At 47.4% G+C, this 20,955-nt stretch overlaps 2 protein-coding genes across 3 annotated transcripts; one reads left to right on the forward strand and one right to left on the reverse strand.

The window, feature by feature from the left end:
• Positions 1–1,045: 1,045 nt before the first annotated feature.
• On the reverse strand, positions 1,046–8,921 carry LOC308469718 (uncharacterized protein). Of its 2 annotated transcripts, XM_080992588.1 has the most exons (4): positions 8,742–8,921; positions 8,183–8,314; positions 5,585–5,719; positions 1,046–3,638 (listed from the first exon to the last, which is right to left on the reverse strand). In XM_080992588.1, the coding sequence occupies exons 3-4, from the start codon at positions 5,604–5,606 to the stop codon at positions 2,107–2,109; spliced, it is 1,554 nt and encodes a 517-aa protein (XP_080848714.1). In that variant the 5' UTR covers positions 5,607–5,719; positions 8,183–8,314; positions 8,742–8,921; the 3' UTR covers positions 1,046–2,106. The 2 variants fall into 2 exon arrangements, with proteins under 2 accessions (XP_080848714.1, XP_080848713.1); XM_080992587.1 differs by lacking the exon at positions 8,183–8,314.
• Positions 8,922–11,036: 2,115 nt separating this feature from the next.
• On the forward strand, positions 11,037–19,607 carry LOC308469593 (uncharacterized protein). The gene is made up of 4 exons (XM_080992280.1): positions 11,037–11,187; positions 12,529–13,382; positions 14,599–14,728; positions 16,666–19,607. The coding sequence occupies exons 2-4, from the start codon at positions 12,645–12,647 to the stop codon at positions 17,619–17,621; spliced, it is 1,824 nt and encodes a 607-aa protein (XP_080848406.1). The 5' UTR covers positions 11,037–11,187; positions 12,529–12,644; the 3' UTR covers positions 17,622–19,607.
• The last annotated feature ends 1,348 nt before the right edge of the window (positions 19,608–20,955 follow it).

A 20,955-nucleotide genomic window follows, 5' to 3' on the forward strand; every position in this document is an offset into this window, starting at 1 on the left:
AAAAGAGAAGGCAGACAGGGACCGGAAGGTGTTTAAAAGATACTTGCAAAACTATATCGAAAAATCAGAACTCCTATTAGAATAAACAAGTTTCATTTCAAATATTGGAATACTAAATAAGATGGATAATAATGTCTAATAGAAAAAGAAATATGAAATTAGGTTAAAGGTGTGTGAAAGAAAGTAATAGAAGTAGAAAGAAATTGCAATTGAGTAGATTGGAAGTCTAACACAAAGGGTGAGGGGTGGTGGATGGTGATGGGAATTATCAGTGGGATTTTGTAGGTATGTTGTATGTATGTAGGTATGTAGGTATGTTGTATGAAATGTATGTTTGTATGTGTATTAATGTCGAATTATTTTAACAAAAAAATATATAAAAAAAGACTTTTATACAGTGGTACCTTGGTTTAAGAAGAGTTTAGTTTATGAACAACTTGGATGAAGAATGCTGCAAACCCGGAAGTAGAGGTGTTTTGGTTTGTGAACTTTGCCTTGGAATAAGAACATGTTTCGCTTCCTGTTGAGTGTGTTCCATTTGTAAATTGAGTCCCCCGCTGCTATGGGAAAGCACGCCTTGGTTTAAGAACGCTGTAATACATAATCTGTTTTATTTAATGTTTGTGTGTGTTTCAGTTAGGGCTGCAACATTAAGTTCATTCAATGGTTAGATCAGTTGACTGGAAATGTTTTGATTTAATAATAATAATAATAATAATAATACTCCCAGATTAAATGAGCAGCTTTTTAGTCTGTTACAGTCAGGGAGGGTTCGTGGTTTCATGAGTGACAGTCAGTGCTGTGCAACAGCCCAACTCTGAAAATTCAGGACTGACACAAGTACTGGCCAATCAGTGCTGTGCAAATCTGAGTTCAACTAAAAAATATACCAGCAGATTTTCCTTGGTCCTGATCCTAAGAAGAAATTTGGCTGGGTGTCAGATACACTCCGAGCACACGTCCGTGACATTTACACTCAGCATAAAACCTGCATGTTCTTTGTATCCCAGCCCCGTTAACGGAGCAGAGTGAGAAAGGAAAGAACTTGAAATAAACCGACTAGCTTTATCAAGCAATGTAAGAGATGAGCTCAAGAGAAGTAAAGACTGCATTGGACACAAGGAAACAGAAAAACATAACCAACAAAATAATAACAACAGTGAGACGTATACATCACATTCTTATGTTGAGGACTAGTGCCTTTGCCTCATAAGACCAAATCTTGGGAACTAGATGGGAATCTCCATCTGCTGCAACAGCGGCTCCTCTTCTGGGCCTGAAGATTCGTGTGGAGTTTCCTTTGATGGGCTGCAGTGAATTTTTGCCCTGCCACCCCAGCTCAGCCAACCCATACTTCTCTGCCCCCCAACCCTGGTTCATTCTCCCTCGCCATACAAAATGCATTCTCTCAGTGCGGCTCCACCTGCACGATACACTTAAAGCAGCTTTGTACCACTTTAAACAGCCATGGCTTCTCCTGAAGAACCCCAGGAACTGTAAGAGTGTTGGGAGATCCCCTCTATTTTCCCTCAGAAAGCTACAACTCCCTGGGACGAAGGATGGAAAATCGGTCTTGGAATTGTAAGCGCTGTGAGGGGAATAGGCGGCCGGGATGTGTGTGTGTGTGTCTCCCAATGTCTCTCATCACCCTTAATAAACTACAGTTCCCAGAATTATTCACACGAGTGTTTAGATGGGGACGCCGAGGCTCTTAAAACTGGGTGCTTGGCCAAGGCCAATTAGCAAACTCGTGGCTGAGGTACGATTCGTTCAGAGGGCTTTTGAGTCGCACTCTGCTATGCCAGCCCAAAGCGTCAAACGTTGAGCTACCTGTCTGTATGCAGTCGGGGATGGTGACTTTTGAGCCTGGTGGAAGCCTGACAGTAGGTGGCGCCAGAGAGCCAATGTCAGGCAGAGCCGACTAATTCTAGTTCTGTCCTGCCATCTTCCCTGCCAAATTCTTCCAGGGAAACATGGAGACTAAAGAGGAAGCTGACAGACAGTGCTGCCACCCCCTGGACTGGAAGTCTGGCTGGCGAGGTTGGCGGGGCATCCCCCTATCTGGCCTCGTGTCTCAGCCACCGCTCCTCGCAGGGATTCTTCATTCTACATTAAGCCGCCACCTTCATTTAAAATGCCCTCCCCGATTAAAGCATCGCTGTCAGCCTCCCGCCCGTGGGTTCTTAGGTGGGTGGCAAGGTGGGTGGTTCGAATGAAGCTCTTCCCACAATCGGGGCACTTGTGGGGTTTCTCTCCCGTGTGGATCCTCCGGTGCCGTGTGAAGGCCGACTTCCAGCTGAAGCTTTTCCCGCAGTCGGCGCACTTGTAGGGCTTCTCCTCGGCGTGCGTCACCTCGTGGGACACCAGCTGGGCCCTCTCGCAGAAGCTCTTCCCGCAGTCCAGGCAGTTGTACGGCTTCTCCCCGGTGTGCAGCAGGAGGTGCCTGATGAGGACCGAGCTGCGGCTGAAGCTTTTCCCACAGTAGGAGCACTTGTAGGGCCTCTCGCCGGTGTGGGTCCTCTCGTGCAAGAGGAGCTGCGCCCTCTGGACGAAGCCCCTCCGGCAGTGGGCGCACTTGTAGGGCCGTTCGCCCGTGTGGATTCTCTGGTGTCTGATAAGGTCTGAGTGCCAGCCGAAACGCTTCTCGCAGCCCAGGCACTTGTAGGGCTTCCCTCCGGTGTGGGTCCTCAAGTGCTCGATGAACTCCGAATTCCAGTTAAAGCTCTGCCCGCACTCGGAGCACTTGTAGCGCTTCTCCCGGGCGTGGATTCTCTCGTGGATGGCGTGGTAGGCCCTGCGGATGAACCGCTTGTTGCAGAAGGAGCATTTGTACGGCCTCTCGCCCGTGTGGATTCTCTGATGTGTCAGGAAGACTGACTTCCTGTTGAAGTCTTTCCCGCACACCACGCAGTGGAAGGGTGTCTCGCCCGTGTGCGTTCTCTCGTGCGCAATGAGCTGCTCCTGCTGCCGGAAGGTGTTCCCGCAAACTAAGCACTGATACGGTTTCTGTCCGGTATGGATCTGGTGGTGCCGGAGCATGTTCGCCTTGGAGCAAAAGCGCTTTTCGCAATCCAGGCACTTGTACGGCTTTTCTGCTTGGTGGACTTTCTTATGCACGGCCAGTTCTGAGCTCCCCACAAAGACCTGCTTGCAGGCGGTGCACTGATGCGCTTTCTCCCTCTTGCGCATTTTCCTGGTTACTGGGAGCTGCGTGCTCTGACCCATCAGCTCTCTGCAGCTTGAGCATGTCGCCCTTGCCTGGGTTTTCTCTCCCAAAAGGTTCGCCCTCCAGCCAAAGTGCTTCCCGCAGTGCGTGCATTTGCGGGTTTTCTCCGGTTTGTAGATTCTTTGACGTCTAAGGCGATGGGAGACAGGCTCTGCACTTTCCCCGATGCGCAGCTTGCGTCTGCCAGCCTTCCCAAGCGCCTGCACGTTTTCCGATTCACTGACATCTGCCGAGAGTCCTTCTTGGGATACACTCCTCCTCTGATCCATTGGGTTACCTGTGAGATCTACAGATGCATCTTCCGGCACATGAGACGTGGAAATGCTCTCTTTGGTTCTGTCAGGTGAGGCTCCGGGTTCGGAGAGCTCGAGGTGTAAGGAAATCTCCTCACTCTCAGTCATGGAAGCACAACCTACGACAACAAGATTTTTTAAAAAAATGAATCTCTTCTTCTTAAAAAGGTAACAGCCTGCTGGCTGGATCAGGTCAGTCCAGCCTCCTGTTCTCACACTGGCCAAGTCCTCAAGCAGGACATGAGCACAAGCGCAATTTGTCTAATCCTCTCAAAGCCACCCAGGTTGGTGGCCATTCCTGCCTCCTGTGACAGAGAGTTCCATAGGTTAACTGAGATCTACAGGTATAGGGCAGTATACAAATTTTATTAATAGTAGTACTAGTAGTGATAGGGAGGCGGGTGGTGCTGTGGTCTAAACCACAGAGCCTAGGACTTGCCCATCAGAAGGTTGGCGGTTCGAATCCCCGCGACGGGCTGAGCTCCCGTTGCTCGGTCCCTGCTCCTGCCAACCTAGCAGTTCGAAAGCACATCAAAGTGCAAGTAGATAAATAGGTACCACTCTGGTGGGAAGGTAAACGGTGTTTCCGTGCACTGCTCTGGTTCGCCAGAAGTGGCTTAGTCATGCTGGCCACATGACCCGGAAGCTGTACGCCGGCTCCCTCGGCCCATAAAGCAAGATGAGTGCCGCAACCCCAGAGTCGGTCACGACTGGACCTAACGGTCAGGGGTCCCTTTACCTTTACTAGTAGTGATGATGATGATGATGATGATGATGATAACAATAGCAATAATTTATTATTTATACCCCGCCAATCTGGCTGGGTTTCCACAACCACTCCGGGCAGCTTCCAACAAAATATTAAAATACAATAGTCTGTCAAACATTAAAAGCTTCCCTAAACAGGGCTGCCTTCAGATGTCTTCTAAAAGGCTGGAAGTAGTAGTAGTAGTAGTAGTAATAATAGTAATAGCACCCGTTATTGTTCATATAGCTGAGAATTTAAATTGCCAATCTCTTCAGCCAAATGAAACTAATCTGTGAAATCCAAAAGCTTGCATCTTTTTACCAGCAAGAAAAATTGATCCAATCAAAGGAATTGCCTTACAGAAGTTTATATTTAATTCTTTGGGCACAACAATTTTTTGTAGACAAAAAATATATTGCATTAAGTCCTGGGAATTTTTTTGTTTGCTTTATATACAAAAAACAACTGTGTGTTTTATATACAAAAACAACAACTTTGTTGGACTGGTCATGTTCAGATTATCGTCTTCCAAAGCAACTACTCTATTCTAAACTTAAAAATGGAAGCTCAATGCTGACGGTCAACAAAAGCAGTTTAAAGACTCTCTCAAGGCAAATCTAAAAAAATGTAGTATAAACACGGACAACTGGGAAGCACTGGCCTGCGAGCGCTCCAATTGGAGACCAGCCTTTACCAAAGGTGTCATGGGCTTTGAAGATGCTCTAACTCGGGACAAAAGGCAGAAACGAGCTAAGAGGAAGGCACGCTTGGCAAACCCTGACCATGATCAACTCCTGCCCGGAAACCTATGTCCCCACTGTGGAAGGACGTGTGGATCCAGAATTGGCCTCCAGTGTCACTTACAGACTCACTGTTCAAACCGTGTTCATGGAAGACAGTCTAGCTTGGCTAAGAGTGGTCACCAAAGAAGAAAGACGACTATTACTAAGTTGCATTCCAAAGCTTGAATTGTTTCCCATTCTAGTAGGAGTGAGAAGGAACCTGTGGCCCTCCACAAATTGCTAGACTACAACTCCCATTGGCTCCAGCCAACATAGCCAGCAGAGAGGAATGATGGGAGTTGTAGTCCAACCAAAATATCTGGAGGACCATGCAGGCTTCGCATCCTTGTTTCAGTCAACGGTGAATTATTAGTTCGCCGGTGCCATTCAGATATTCCCTCTTCGGCTCAGATACAGGGGGGCAGTTTTAATGGTATTATATGCATCACCCACCACTGGGATGTGGCCCCTGAAAGGGAATGTGGCCCTCAAGGTGATAAAGATTCCCTCATCCTTGTCACAGCCAGAGTCTTACCTGTTTTGGAGTCCAGCGCCATCTTATAGTGTCTTTGGGAAAAGATAAACAGGCTGAGAATCTTGCTTCACAGACATTCCAGCGAAGCCGGCGTATGTTGTCATTTGCCTCTACGTAAAACAGGAAGGCCAGTCCCTACACGAAAGAAGAAGACAAAGAAAGAAAGAAGAGGGTGGCGCTGTGGGTTAAACCACAGAGCCTAGGGCTTGCCGATCAGAAGGTCGGCGGTTCGAATCCCTGCGACGGGGTGAGCTCTTGTTGCTCGGTCCCTGCTCCTGCCAACCTAGCAGTTCGAAAGCACCTCAAAGTGCAAGTAGATAAATAGGTACCGCTCTGGCGGGAAGGTAAACGGCGTTTCCGTGCGCTGCTCTGGTTCGCCAGAAGCAGCTTAGTCATGCTGGCCACATGACCCGGAAGCTGTACGCCGGCTCCCTTGGCCAGTAAAGCGAGATGAGCGCCGCAACCCCAGAGTCGTCCACGACTGGACCTAACAGTCAGGGGTCCCTTTACCTTTTAAAACAAGAAGACCAGTCCCAACACAAAAGAAGAGGACAAGGGCACAACAACTGTGACATCAGAAATGGCAATATCTAGAAATCCATAGAACACGTCAACTGACCAGGGCAGCCCGTTAGTGACCTTACGGTGGCTGCTCCTATATAACAAAATGTCAAAGGGAGACCCCAGAATGCAACTTTTAGCCCCTGCCTGCTCCAAAGACTGAAAACACAAGGAGCTTTGGGTTCGAGAGAAGCTACAAGTTCTTTTATGTACAATGGAGCTTCACAGAACACACAATTTAAGTCGCTCTGAAAGAAGGTGGCAGACTCTTCTTCCTCAGAGGTTTTTTATAAAGCAGAGGTTGGAGGGCCATCTGCCACAGATGCTTGAGATCCCTGCTCTGCAGGGGGTTGGTCTAGATGACCATGGGGAAGTCCATTCAACGCTACATTTTTATGATTCTATATGGGAGCGCTCCCAATAATCTGCCCAGGTATGTGCACAGGTAAAATAGCAGATCTAGCTGAAAGGCAAAACACAGAGAGCCACATCAACTGTCACAGTGCATCCCTAATTATTATGGCATTATTATTTTTATTATTAATAAAATTTGTATATCAGGGCAGTTCACATAATACAACGATTACTGCATATGAAGGTCGTTTCATCTTAGGAAGAGAGTGTCTGTAAGGGGGAGTGGCTACGGCACTCATGAAGGGACCCTGCACTTTGGAATCTGCCACTATATTAGACTACAACTCCCATCATCCCTCACCATTGGCTACAGTCACTGATGGGACTTGGAGTCCAGCAACTTCTGGAGCGTCACAGGTACTCTGTCCCTGATTTAATGGGAGATGCCAGGGATTGGCAGATTAAGTTGGTGGATTATGCCAAATTGGCAAAAATGACCGGAAGAATCAGAAATCAGGAAGAATAATAAGGGATGGGGAAAAATTTATAATTTCTCTTAAAAACCATTGTAAACTGTTGGAACGGTTAGTAGGACTGGAATAACACTTGTAGTTTAATGGTGAATTTTGGACATAACGGAGATGTAAAAGATTTGGATTATCGTGAAAGATGCAGGAGGAAATGGCTAACAATAGGACCCACAAAGAGGAGGAGGAAAGTCTGGGAGATTCTTTGGAATCTTGTTTTTATGTTGTATATTGGATATGTCACTGTAAAACTTTGATCTGAAAGCAAAATAAACAAATGATGATGATGATGATGATGATGATGATGGAAGCAGTTGCTCTGACCCTAAACTCCATGTAGGAGCAAAAAGACATGAACCAGGCAGGACTCGGGAGTCAGGCTACAGGGCTGGCATTCCTACTACAGGCCTCTATGCTGTGAACTGCCCTGATGTCTGTGGATGGAGGGCAGTATACAAATTGCATTAATAATAATAATAATAATAATAATATGCAACTGGTTTTGCTGATTAAGACTCAGCAGTCTCCTTCCCATTCATGAAACTGGAAGCCCTGGGCCCTCTTAAACCCAAAGCGGAAGTGTTGCTCCTGGACCATGGATGAGGGAGTCTGTGTGGCCCTCCAGGCGGTGCTGGACTCCAACTCCCATCAGCCCCTGCTGTTGGCCAAACTGGCTGCAGGGGCTGATGGGAGTTGAAGTCCAACACCGGGTAGAGTTTAGCTAGGCCCTTTTAATCCACAACATACGCAGGGCTTTAATATACTGTGATCAAAAACCGAGGAGAGGAAATGAGGTAATTAGGCATGTAATCATAACCATAACAACAACAGAAACAACACTTTGGGCGCCTGACAATGACTCCAGTCCAGAAAAACTGACAATCTAGCACCCGCCAGATGCTGTTGAACTACAACTCCCATCTCCCCCTGACCACTAGGCAGCACAGCCTGGGGGCTGATGGGAGTTGGGAGCCCCACAACCTCTGGAGGGGCCAGGGGTCACCCCCCCCCCATCCCTGTAAGAAAGAAATGTGCCTGGATGACATAACTATTTATATTTATTTATAAAGGTCTGGATCCAAAAACTCTCTCAGATCGGATCTCTCCCCCAGGTGCAGAAGACATTAGAGGCAATATATGAGAAATGTTTTCTCACGGAATCTCTCTGACAGCCTTTTTCATGCCTTTGTCTTTTCTGATGGCCTTTGTTCCCAAATGCAGCAGACCCCAGACCGTTCCATACAGCCTGGTTTCTTGATTTCTTTTTCACCCTATTGAACATCTGCCTCTGGCAATAAAAAATATAAAAATGCAATAAATCTGAAGTGAATTGGCTTTAAAAAAAGAAAGAAATATCTCGAGTGGATTGGCATTTATTAAAAAGAAAAGGCCTGGACTGCAGTCCTGTCTCTGCACCCCTATTCCTTAGGAACGTAGCTCTGAGCAGGTAAAAATTAAAATAAATATCAATGCACCCGCGGATCAGTTTGCTTGTGAGTTCCTTCGCTCCACAGACCCGTGGAGATTAAAAATGGCAACAAGGACATAAAGCTTCTTGTATCCAATTTCAGGGCCTCGGATCTTACCTCTGGACACAGAAATAAACAGACCACATTGCTGGCATCCTCCCCCTTCTTTTTGCAAACCCGATCTCAGATACACACCCACCCGCACCCCAAAATGCACACCCTTCAGTTGCATATTGTGAAACTTACCAGGGGCTGCAGCAAGGCGCCCCCACGGAGACAGCCGCGCCCCGCAAGCCGTGCAAAATAAAATGCATGGGAAGCCCAGGCAGCCCCTTGCAGAGTCGATCATTTAAGGCAGGACGGGATCCCCTTTCCTGTCTTTCCCAGCGCAACCTCCGGGGCCCCCTGGTGGCCGCACGAGGTATAAAATCGTAAAGTTGGAAGGGAACCCTAGAGTCATCTAGACCAACCCCCCGCAATGCAGGAATCTCAGAGAAAGCATCCCTGACAGAGGGCCATCCAACATCTGCTTAAAAGCCTCCAAGGCAGAAGAGGCCACAACCTTCCGGGGGAGCCTGTAGTGACCTCGGAAAGTTTCACAGGCCAGGGGGGAGGATACAGGTGTGCAATGTTTTCCACCCCCAGTTAGAGGGACTCTTTGCTTTTTATACTCCGAGTGAGGAAAATCAAAAGCTGCCTTACAGAATTGTAGAATCGTAGACTTGGAAGACAAACCTAGACAGCATCTTAAAAAGCAGAGACATCACCTTGTCAACAAAGGTCCGTATAGTTAAAGCTATGGTTTTCCCAGTAGTGATGTATGGAAGTGAGAGCTGGACCATAAAGAAGGCTGATCGCCGAAGAATTTATACTTTTGAATTATGGTGCTGGAGGAGACTCTTGAGAGTCCCATGGACTGCAAGGAGATCAAACCTCTCCATTCTGAAGGAAATCAGCCCTGAGTGCTCACTGGAAGGACAGATCGTGAAGCTGAGGCTCCAATACTTTGGCCACCTCATGAGAAGAGAAGACTCCCTGGAAAAGACCCTGATGTTGGGAAAGATGGAGGGCACAAGGAGAAGGGGACGACAGAGGACGAGATGGTTGGACAGTGTTCTCAAAGCTACCAGCATGAGTTTAACCAAACTGCGGGAGGCAGTGGAAGACAGGAGTACCTGGCGTGCTCTGGTCCATGGGGCCATGAAGAGTCGGACACGACTAAACAACTAAGCAACAACAGACTTGGAAGCGATCCCCAGAGGTCATCTTGTTGAAACCCCCCCCCCACAAAAAATAAAATAAAAATAAAAATAGTGCAGGAATCACAACTAATGCATCCCTGACAGATGGCCCTCTGTTTAAAAATTTCAGTCCGCCACCTTCTGAGGGAGTCCGTTCCACTACCAGAAAGTTTTCGCCTGCTTCACAGGGTGAGAGCCGAACCAATAGCTTCAGGTTACAAGAAAGGAGAATCCGACTAAACACCAGGAAGAACTTTCCGACTGTGAGTGCTGTTGGACAGTGGAAGGGGCTCCCTTGGGAGGTTGTGGCCTCTCCTTCCTTGGAGGTGTTTAAAGCAGAGGTTGGCTGGCCACCCGTCATGGATGCTTTAGCTGAGATTCCTGCATTGCAGGGGGTTGGACTAGATGACCCTTGGTGTCTCTTCCAAGTCTACTATTCTATGGTCCTCAGAAAAGGCAAGTGGTTTGGCCCCTGTGAGCACAGCAAGGTGGACAAGATGGGCCACTAGCCTGATCCAGGTGAAGGCTCCTCTGAAGGATGATGGTGATGATGATGATGATGATATTTATCAAATTTATATACCACTCTGTACCTGGAGGTCTCAGGGCAGTTCACAGAAAACATCAACCTAAAAACCACAATACAGCGGTACCTCGGGTTAAGTACTTAATTCGTTCCGGAGGTCCATTCTTAACCTGAAACTGTTCTTAACCTGAAGCACCACTTTAGCAAATGGGGCCTCCCGCTGCTGCCGCGCCACTGAAGCACGATTTCTGTTCTCATCCTGAAGCAAAGTTCTTAACCCGAGGTACTATTTCTGGGTTAGCAGTCTGTAACCTGAAGCGTTTGTAACCCAAGGTACCACTGTACGTATATATAATCAAAATAAAAACAACAACCCAATAACACCCCCACCCCCAAAAAACCCACATTTTAAAAGGGTATAGGATGTCAATCAGATCAAAGACCTGGTTAAATGGGAACGTTCTTGCCTGATAATTAATAATAATAATAATACAGCAGCAGCAGCAGCAGCAGCAAAGGAGAGCTTTCTTCATTTCCATGCAGGTTGGGCTTTATCATGAAACCAACAGGCTCTCTTCCTCCTGCTGCACAGCACAGCACCGCACACAAACACACAACACTCTTTCTCAGGCATAAGCACACAAACGCACACAGGGAAGGCAGAAGGCAGCTCCGCCCTGCTTCGGAGCGGCTCTCTCAGGGTTAAGCGCAGCGAGTTCGGAGTGCTAGAGCGGACAGTCCTCCCGCCCCCGGGCCCTCCACCCGCACGTGCCGGGGAGAAGGAGGAGGAGGCGGCGGCGGCGCGGGGACTTCCTGGCCCGCCCACCGTGGGGAGGCGGACTTTGGCGGACTCCGGGAGCCTCTTGCCGGCGGGTTGAGAGGAGCGGAGGAGGGAGGCGGCTCCGGGCTGGTCTTCTGCAAGCAGGTGCTTCTTTGGGTTCAGTCCTTGGCCGCGACCCCCTTCCGTGGGGAAGGGAAGGGTCTCAAAGCCCCCGCCGCGCCCCTTAGGATACTAGGGTGCCCAGGTGCGGAAAGAGGGCAGGGGTCCTGCACCTTGAATGGTTGTTCAACAGGTGCAGCTGCCAGGGCTCCAGAAGGAGGAGGTGCAGCAGCATTTTTTATCATTTTTAATGGGATTTGTGAACTCCTTAAATCTTAAAAAAGAAATCCCAAGCACCTCACTTAAAATAAAACGTACATTTAAAAAGTACTGGTAAAAGTCAGTTTTGTTTTGTTTTTTAAAAAAAGGTTGATCTTTTAAAATGCAAAATATAAATGAATCAGCATGGTAAAATGAAATTATATGCTAAGATACAAGTCGGCTTTGCAAAATACCGTCACTGTTCTGATAAAACTGATCATAGCTCTACGTAGTTGCATAGAAGACAGCTGTTCAGCAGGTGCAGCTGTCAGGGCTCCTACAACAATTAATTTCATTTTAATGGGATTTGTAAACAGCTTAAATCTTTAAAACTGCCAAGCACCTTGCTTAAAATAAAAAAGACATTAAAAAGTATCAATAAAAGTCAGATTTAAAAACAAGTTGACCTTAAAAATAAAACAACAAACTATCAATAAATTAGCAGTTTAAAATATACATTGTAAAATAAAGTGATATGTTAAAATGCAAGTCAACTTTACAGCAGTATTCTGGAGCAAAATACCATCACTATGCTGATAACACCCAGTCATAGCTGTGTACAGTTGCTTAGAAGTTCAGCAAGTGTAGCGTTCAGGGCTCCTGCACCATTAATGGTTGTGTAGAAGGAGGAAGTTCAGCAGGTGCAGCTTGTGGGGCTCCAGCACTTTTCACAGCTGTGTAGAAAAAGTAATGCCAGGCAGTGTAGCTTGCTCTGCAAGTTCTGGCTTCCCCAGCTTTTAAAAGGGATCTTGAATTGACTTGTAGCAATGAGAAAAGAGAAAACCTTCCTTCCTTATAAGGTGCAATGATGGCCACTGACATACAGATACCTTTAAAAAAGGATCAGGTAAATTAGTAGAGGATAAGACCATTGATGTCTCCTAGCCACAATGGCAACGTTCTCCCTCCATTGTCAAGCATTCTTTGGGAAGAGGGATTGATTTTTAAGCCATTCCAGGAATTGTAGATCCATGGCAGGGATAGGGTTTCTCATAACAATACTTAGCACCATTAACAAACCACTTCCCAAAATTCTTCCTATACTGCCTTAAGTGTTTAGTTCAGATGGGGCCCGAGGCTGTAGGTTTTGTCTAATGTGTCTTTGTTGTCTTTCCCTTCCATTAGGGAGAAGCCTCCTTTCCTTAACCCAGATTCCTAAATTCCGTCTGTATAAGAAATCTTCTCTACCTGTGGACTTCTCTGAAAACAACTGGCCACTGCAGGTCAGGCAGCAGTGGAAAATGGCAGCAGAGCGCGGCGATGTATCGACACTGGGTGTAAAGTTAAAGTCTGCCCCCTGGACTACAATTAAAGTTGAGGAGCCGGACCCAGAAACGGAGCAGAGTCTGGTTCTTGAGATCCAGGAAGGGAGCACTAGAGGATTCTGGGAAAGAACCGTTCCGCCACAGGCAAACCGGGAAGGCAACGAAGAGGTGCAGCGGAGCTGGGAAGCTCAACTTCAGGGCTTTGTGAAGGCGCTCGAGTCCCCTCATTTGGACAGGGGCCGCTCTCAACCGCCACGGCCCACCCCGCAGGACAATTGCGTTAGGGAGGTGGCTGGAGGACAAAGGGCTACCAAACTCCCGCCAGGCCTCTGCTCGGAGGAGTCACACGAAACCCTGCTGCCCCAAGATGGGGCAGGCGGCGGGACAGTGAAGGAAGAGGCTCCGGAGGGGGAGACGGTCGCTGAGGATACTCTGCGGCTGCGCTTCAGACATTTCTCCTGCCGCGAAGCGGAGGGGCCGCGGGACGTGTGCTGGAGGCTCCGCGAACTTTGCCATCGGTGGCTGAAGCCTGAAAGGCGTACCAAAGAGGAGATTGTGGAGCTGGTGGTTTTGGAGCAGTTCCTAGCCCTTCTCCCGAAAGAAATCCAGAGCAGGATCAGGGCCTGGGACCCAGAGACTTGCTCCCAGGCAGTGGCCTTGGCGGAAGATTTCCTGATGAGGCAGCGGCAGGATGAGGAGGAAGAAAAGAAGGAGGTAGCTGGGTTTGATAACTGAGTGGTCCTCGTCCAGCCTTGCTTTATTTTGTTTATTCCGGGGATGGGAAACCACGGTCACCTTCCAGATCTTTGCCAGACTTCAACTCCCATCAGCCGCAGCCAGTGTGACCAATAGGCATTGGATGATGGGAGTTGTAGTCCAGGGATTATTTAACTGTAAGCCACTTTGGGGGCGCAAGAACACTGAGTAATGGCTTTGTCCTCTGTGCAGGATTAGCCAGTTTGGTGTAGTGGTTAAGAGTGGTGGACTCGTAATCTGGTGAACCGGGTCCGATTCCCTGCTCCTCCACATGCAGCTGCTGGGTGACCTTGGGCTAGTCACACTTCTCTGAAGTCTCTCAGCCTCACTCACCTCACAGAGTGTTTGTTGTCGGGGAGGAAGGGAAAGGAGGTTAGGGTAGTGATAAGGCGGGATATCAAATCCAAACTCCTCCTCCTCTTCTTCTTCAGATCACTCATCAAGATGGAAAGGCCAGGGCTCAGTGGCAGAGTTTCCTGACCTCTCTCATAATGCCAAAACTCATGGCCTGAATGTTGGAAGTTTCAGAACAGACAAAAGAAAGAGTTAAACTGTGGAACTCGCTGCCACAAGAAGCGGCAATGGCCACCAACCTAGATGACTTTAAAAGAGGACTAGACGCATTCATTGAGGAGAGGGCTCTCAATGGCCATTAGCTATGATGGCTGTGCTCAGCCGCCACAGTGAAAGGCAGTAATGCTTCTGAACACCAGTTGCTAGAAAGAGACGGGGAAAGGGCTCTTGTGCCCAGATCCTGCTTGTGAGGCAGCTTGTTGGCCCCATGAGAACAGGATACTGATCCAGCAGGCTCTTCATATATATATTTGCAGAATATACATGTAGGTATCTGTTCAGAATGAGACCAAGAGCATCAAGTGATACTGAGGACAATCCTAGCAACGTTTTCCAGTGTATTTCTTATCAACAAAAAAATGTGGTGCGGTGTGTGAGCACATTTTTATTCTGGAAAGTGTGGCCTAGAGAAAAAAGTTTGAGAACCACTGATCTAGGAGGAAGCCCATGAGTTCTAGTGGTACAAAACACAGGGAGAAAAACCTTTATCTTGCCTGCTTTCCCTGCTCCTCTGTTACGTTCCCCTGCCTAACTTGCCTTTTCCCTTAACTAAATATATAGGCACCTGTCAATGAGATGCTGTTTCTCAATGCTGTTTCAGGTAATGAGGTCATCCAGGGATAAGCCAGATAGTCTTCCTACGGCAGAAGCAGAACCCCTGGACTTGTGCCAGCAAACGCCAGCCCTGAAGGAGATCAAACAAGAGGAGGACTTGGATGTTACCATGCAGGGTAAGGACCTTTTCTGTTATTGGATTCACAGTTTCCAATTAGGGGCTTCGTCAAAAGACATTTGATGAATCTGGCATACGGTTCTGGTAGGAATGTTTCCCCCCCCCACCCTAATTTTGCCGCTTGCCAAATTCTGCACATGCTATAGGGCTGGGTGCTTTATCAAATATCACTGAAAACTGGTTTGAATTCCATATTGTCTTATCAGTTTCATAGTTTTTGACTTAGCAATGTATTGTGAATCATGATACGTGTTTCTGTGCGTGCTATGCAAAAATCGCAATGTGGGAAAAACCATGACCATCCTCATTGTGATATATCAGTACAGTCGTACCTTGGAAGTCGAACAGAACCCGTTCTGGAAGTCCGTTTGACTTCCAAAACGTTTGACTTCCAGAGCGCAGCTTCTGATTGGCTGCAGGAAGCTCCTGCAGCCAATCGGAAGCCGCAGAAGCCCCGTCAGACGTTCGGCTTCCAAAAGAACGTTAAAAACCCCGAACAATCACTTCCGGTTTTTGATCATTCAGGAGCCAGAACGTTCAACTCCCAAGGCGTTTGGGAGGCAAGATACGACTGTATATCACAATGTTTAGCTGGTGATATCTCACAAAGTTGAAAAGCAGCTCCATCCTTAATCCAGATCTTGTGCTATATCTGAATATCGTGATGTTTAGCCAGTGATATATTGTCATGTTGAAAACTGGATATCGCCCAGCCTAACACACTGGAAGGTCCCTTTGAACTCTATGATTCTATGACTCAAGGGGGCTGCACCTCTTATCATCCCTGACTGTGGGTCTTGCTGGCTATGCTCTGGCGGAGGCAGTGGGAACCACAGGAGGGGAGAGAGCTCTTGGGCTCAGATCCGGCTTGCAGGTTCCCCCAGGCATGGTTGACCACTGTAAGAACTGCTGGACTAGGTGGGCCATTGGCAGGATCCTGCAGCTGGGCTCTTGTTACATTCTCATGGCTGTGGAGGCTGATGGGAACTGGATTCTTCACTACATATGAAATAGATCAGGGGTCAGCAAACTTTTTCAGCAGGGGGCCGGTCCACTGTTCCTCAGACCTTGTGGGGGGCGGACTATATTGGGGGGGTGGAATTAACGAATTCCTATGTCCCACAAATAATCCAGAGATGCATTTTAAATAAAAGGGCACATTCTACTCATGTAAAAACACGCTGATTCCCCGACTGTCCGTGGGCCAGATTTAGAAGGCGATTGGGCCAGATCCGGCCCCTGGGCCTTAGTTTGCCTACCCATGAAATAGATCACCAGGAGGAATGGAAATGGGATGGAGCAGCTGCAATTCTGGCAGAACAAAGGGTGGCATTCAACGTCACACTGAGTTAAAGGTCCCCCAGCGGTCTACGAGTTGTGCTTGCACAAGAGAAGGCCACGGATCTCACAGCTGGTTTCAAAACTGATCGCTGTAGCCGCTGATACTTCTAGTTGCACAACTGTTTTGCTGGATGTCTTAGCTTGCAACCGTTATTCTTGCCCTTACATTGGTGGACAAGAGAGCATTGAATCTGGACCATAGGTAGGATTCAGCTTTCTCAGAATAGACCCATTGACATGAATGAACATGACTAAGTTTGTTCTGTTAATTTCAGTGGCTCTGCTCTGCATAAAATCTAGTTGAATAACACCTGTAATATACCTTTTCTGCTCATTTTAATTCTTTGTATTTATATGTATGTCAGCATAGATATCTCTGCTAACAAATAATCCCCGTTCTCAAATCTTTGCTGCAGGGCTTGGGTGTATTGTTCTTAGTATTTGATTTGGATTTCAATAAAGTTCTACATGGGGATCCGAGGATATCTTCTTTATTCAGGTCTCCTGTTGTTTTATTAAAATGTGATTCGAGGATCCCTTTTCCACTGTTCAGGGAATCATTTAGTTTCTGCATTCTCCCCCTTTGTATTCTAGAAAGTAATTTGAGGAAGGAGAAGACCCATACAGAAGTCTCTGGAGACGTGCAGCCATATTGGATGTCGTCAGGGAGCTGCGACCAGCACATTTCCCCCCATCCTGATTTTTGGGAAGCCTCCGAGAGACGCATGGGAAGTGGACCCGAGAATGAAAGCTTGATTCATTGTCCTCAAGGCTGTTGCAAACAATTCAATGGAACAAGCAACCACCAGAGAATCTTCAAAGGCGAGGGACGGATCTCTTGCACTGAGTGTGGGCAGCTTTGCAGAAGCGATCATGGTGAAGATTGGAGAATGCACTTGGAAGAGAAGCCTTACGAGTGCTCGGATTGTGGGAAAAGGTTCAGCCGGAAAGCCGACCTTGTCAGTCATCAGAGAATACACACGGGGGAGAAACCCTACAAATGCCCAGACTGCGGGACCAGCTTCAGCGACTGCTCGAGCCTCAGCAGGCACCGCAGGACCCACAGCGACGAGAGGCCCTACATCTGCTCGGAGTGTGGGAAGAGCTTCGCTCAGAGAGCAAACCTTATTAAGCATCACCGGACCCACACAGGGGAGAGGCCTTATACCTGCTTAGAGTGCGGGAAGAGCTTCAGCCAGCAGTCGAACCTGATCTTGCACAGGAGAACCCACACAGGAGAGAGGCCCCATAAGTGCCCCGAGTGCGGGAAAGGCTTCAGCCGGAGGTCGCACCTCCGCGTCCACGAGAGAGCCCACACCGGAGAGAAGCCGTTCCTTTGTTCGGTTTGCGGGAAAGGCTTCAGCCGGAGGCCTAAGCTGGTGACGCACCAGAGAATCCACACGGGAGAGAAACCGTACGAATGCTCTGACTGTGGCAAAGGTTTCACGGGAGCCTCTAGTCTGAACAGGCATAAGCGGATTCATTCCGGGCAGATCCCACAGGTCACCCCACGGCAACTGATTTTTAACAGAAGCCATGTTTTGAACTGAGCAACGGTTTTGAGATGTTTAGTAGGCCTCAAAAACCTACAGTGTTCAGGAGGCCCCAAAGGCCTACAAGCCCCAATGACCCACTTCTATGCACAGTGGACTCTGGTGTCGTGGTTTGAGCGTCCGGCTAAGACTGTGAATATCCGAGGTTGTAGTCAATTCACTCCCAGCCTGAGCGGACCCATTGAAACGAAAGAACCTACATCAGTCATGTCCGTTAACGTCTGTGTGTCTACTCTGAGTAGGACTAGCATTGAATACGACCGCTGGGATCAAATCCCCACTCAGCCATAAGGCTTCCTTAGGGGACCTTGGGCTAGGGCAGTGGTTCCCAAACTTTTTCGGGTCACTGCCCTCTTGGTTCCATAAGCTCACCCCCCCAGTGCCCCCTACACTATGAAAGGCATTATTCAGAATAGCGGTTTCCACGACCCGCTGAGGAAGATAACAACACAATCAAATTCAAAACAGGAACAATTAATTGCACAGATATTCTAAATCCAGTTAAAACTATTTCGTAGCGTTGGAAGGGACCCTGAGGGTCATCCAGTCCAACTCCGTGCAATAATTTAGTTTAATTCAACAAAATTGATTAACTTGATCCCCTGATGCCAGCTTTTCAAAGTCTGCTGGTCACTTACACTTCCTGTGTATATTGTTGCTCTTTACATTTTAAGCAATGTGCTCCTTGTATTCTCTTTCCTCCACCCCGGCATCCCTTAGAGTCTGCTTGAATTTATTTTGCCACAAGTTTGTGTTCCATTTTGTTCCCTACATTTGAACAAGACTTACGTTTTCTGAAAGATGCCTTCTTGCCTCAAATAGTTTCCTTGACTCTGCTCATTAACCACGCTGGCATCCTCTTGGCTCTGGTGGCACCTTTCCAATTTATTCTAGCTGAGCTTATGTTATTGAGGTTTTGGTGCCGCCCCACTTTGGGACAGAGATTTGACCCCTTTGGCTTTCCTTTTCAAAATTCTTTATACTAATTCCTTAGTTTTTGTAAGTTTCCTCAATTTGAAGTCAAACATGACTGAGTTGGACCTCCTTGGCCTTTGTTCAGTCATAAATATATTGGATTTGATAGCGCTTGGATCGGCATTTCCAGTTGGTTCAACACCACTTGAGTATCCTGCCCCAAAGTCCTAAGCAGCACTTAAGATCTCAGCCTAGACTGCCTCACAAGGTTGTTGGTAAGGGGAAATCCTTGCAAGGTGGGGTATAAAAATGTAATAAAACACATAAAATAAGTAGAAAACCAACGTATGGGCAGTGATGTGCGATCCCCTCCCCTGGAAAAGTGGATTTTGTGTGATCCCTTGGCATATTCACTTAATGAGGGGTGAACGATGCATGTGTGAACTTGCCGCAAGAAGGTGATTTCAGGTGCATCTGGGGAGCTTACAGATGGCACTTGAAGCATGAATGGGGAGCCGGTGCCCCTCAATATGTTGCTGGACTCCAATTCCCATCATCCCTGACCATTGGCCATGCTGGCAGGGCCTGATGGGAGCTGGAATACAACAACATCCCGAAGGCCACAGGCTCCCCATTCCTGGATTAAAACATCCACTGTATATTTTGGAATCTTGTTTGTCTGTTTAATGTGCATTTTTGGACACCTCTTAAGATCATTGTGACCTAATTTCCAATTACTGTCCCTGAGTTCAACACACAGGCTTTCTTCCGTGTTTGGATACAGCTGGATGCCATTTTGAATCAAGATGGCTGACTAGACCCTTCAGAACAACACTGATTTAAAAACTGCAGTGATTTTGTTGTGGTCGTTGTTACTTAGGGTTGTATCCAGTGCTGGTCCTACTCAGAGTAGATGGATTGAAGTGAATGGGCATGACTAACTTAGGTCCATTAATTTCAGTGCGTCTACACTGAGTAGGACTTTGCTAGATATAGCCCTTAGGATTCCAGAGGATTGCCTGTGTATGAGGCTGCTAGTCAGTAAATAAAGTCCTGCTTATCCAGAAAGTTCCTTTCCAGCTGTCCTTCTGTTCTCTGGCTTCCATAATAAATGCCCATAACCAACTGTTCCCTGGGTTCATTCCCTTCCCTTCTCTCTTTAGGGTCTAAAAATCCTTTGCAGTGGACTTAGGCCCAATCTGTACTGTACATTTCAAGCAGTACTGGAGCTCTTCAAGCAGTCGTGGCTTCCTGCAAAGAATCCTGGGAAGTGTAGTTTTTTTTTTAAAAAAGGGGGGGCTGAGAGTTGCTAGGAGACCCATAATGCCCATTCTAGACTTTTGGTGTGGCAGCTTTTACACTTCAGAACTCCCTGCTCATTGACATTCGGCAGGTGCCTTTTCAGCACCTGCTAAAATCTTTTGTGTTTAGGGAATCCTACCTGGACATGTAAAATTGATGTGCGTTTTAATCTGGAGTACTTTAATCTGGAGTTTAGAATGTATACTTTTTAAACTCCTGGCTCCAGTCACCTTTTTATATAAACTTGCTATTAACATTGATTTCTACAGACATTTTTCATCTGCTTTGTAAACCGCTTAGGGGTTTCATTTGCAGTCAAGTGGTATACAACTTTTGTTGAATGAATAAAATGCAAATACAGTCAAACCTCAGTTCCTGAACAGCTCTGTTTTCGAACGTTTTGACTCCCGAACGCCGAAAATGCTCAGTTTCTTGAAGATTTTTCGGAAGCCAAACGTCCAACACGGCTTCCGCTTGAGTGCAGGAAGCTCCTGCAACCAGTCAGAAGCCGTGCCTCAGTTGTTGAACGTTTCGGAAGCCAAACAGGCTTCCGGAACGGAGTATGTTCAACAACTGAGGTTTGACTGTAGTACAGCCTGTGTCAACTGAGGAGAGCTGTAGGCCAGGCACAGGAAACCTGTCCACTCTCCAGATGTTGCTGAACTACAACTCCCATCATACTCTGCCGTTGGGGGCAGATGGGAGATGTAGTCCAGTGACATCGGGCAGACCAAAGGCTCCCTGCCAGTGTTAGAAACTCAGCGTATAAGCTAGGCGCCAAATTTCTATGATCTCAGCTACATTGCTTGACTGTAGCTTGCTATTACAATTCATTGGCCCCAGTATGCAAGGAGAAACACACAACGGAAATGGTACTGAAGATGGGCTAAGGCCGAGGTTTTTAAACTGTGGTCGCCAACCTGGTGCCCACACACCATCATGCAATTGCAATTAGACCCTTGCCAGTAGCAAAACACGCCTGGGGAATTTCTAACACAGCTCCCTGCACCTGCACAAAGGTTTATGCCTTGATAATCATGCCTCCAGCAAGAGAGAGCCTCGGAAAATTAAATGATTGAAATGATAGCGCTTGAGAGATGTAAGGGAGCTTGTA

This window comes from Podarcis pityusensis (assembly GCF_964106645.2).
Source record: "Podarcis pityusensis genome assembly, chromosome: 2".
NCBI classification, from domain to species: domain Eukaryota; kingdom Metazoa; phylum Chordata; class Lepidosauria; order Squamata; family Lacertidae; genus Podarcis; species Podarcis pityusensis.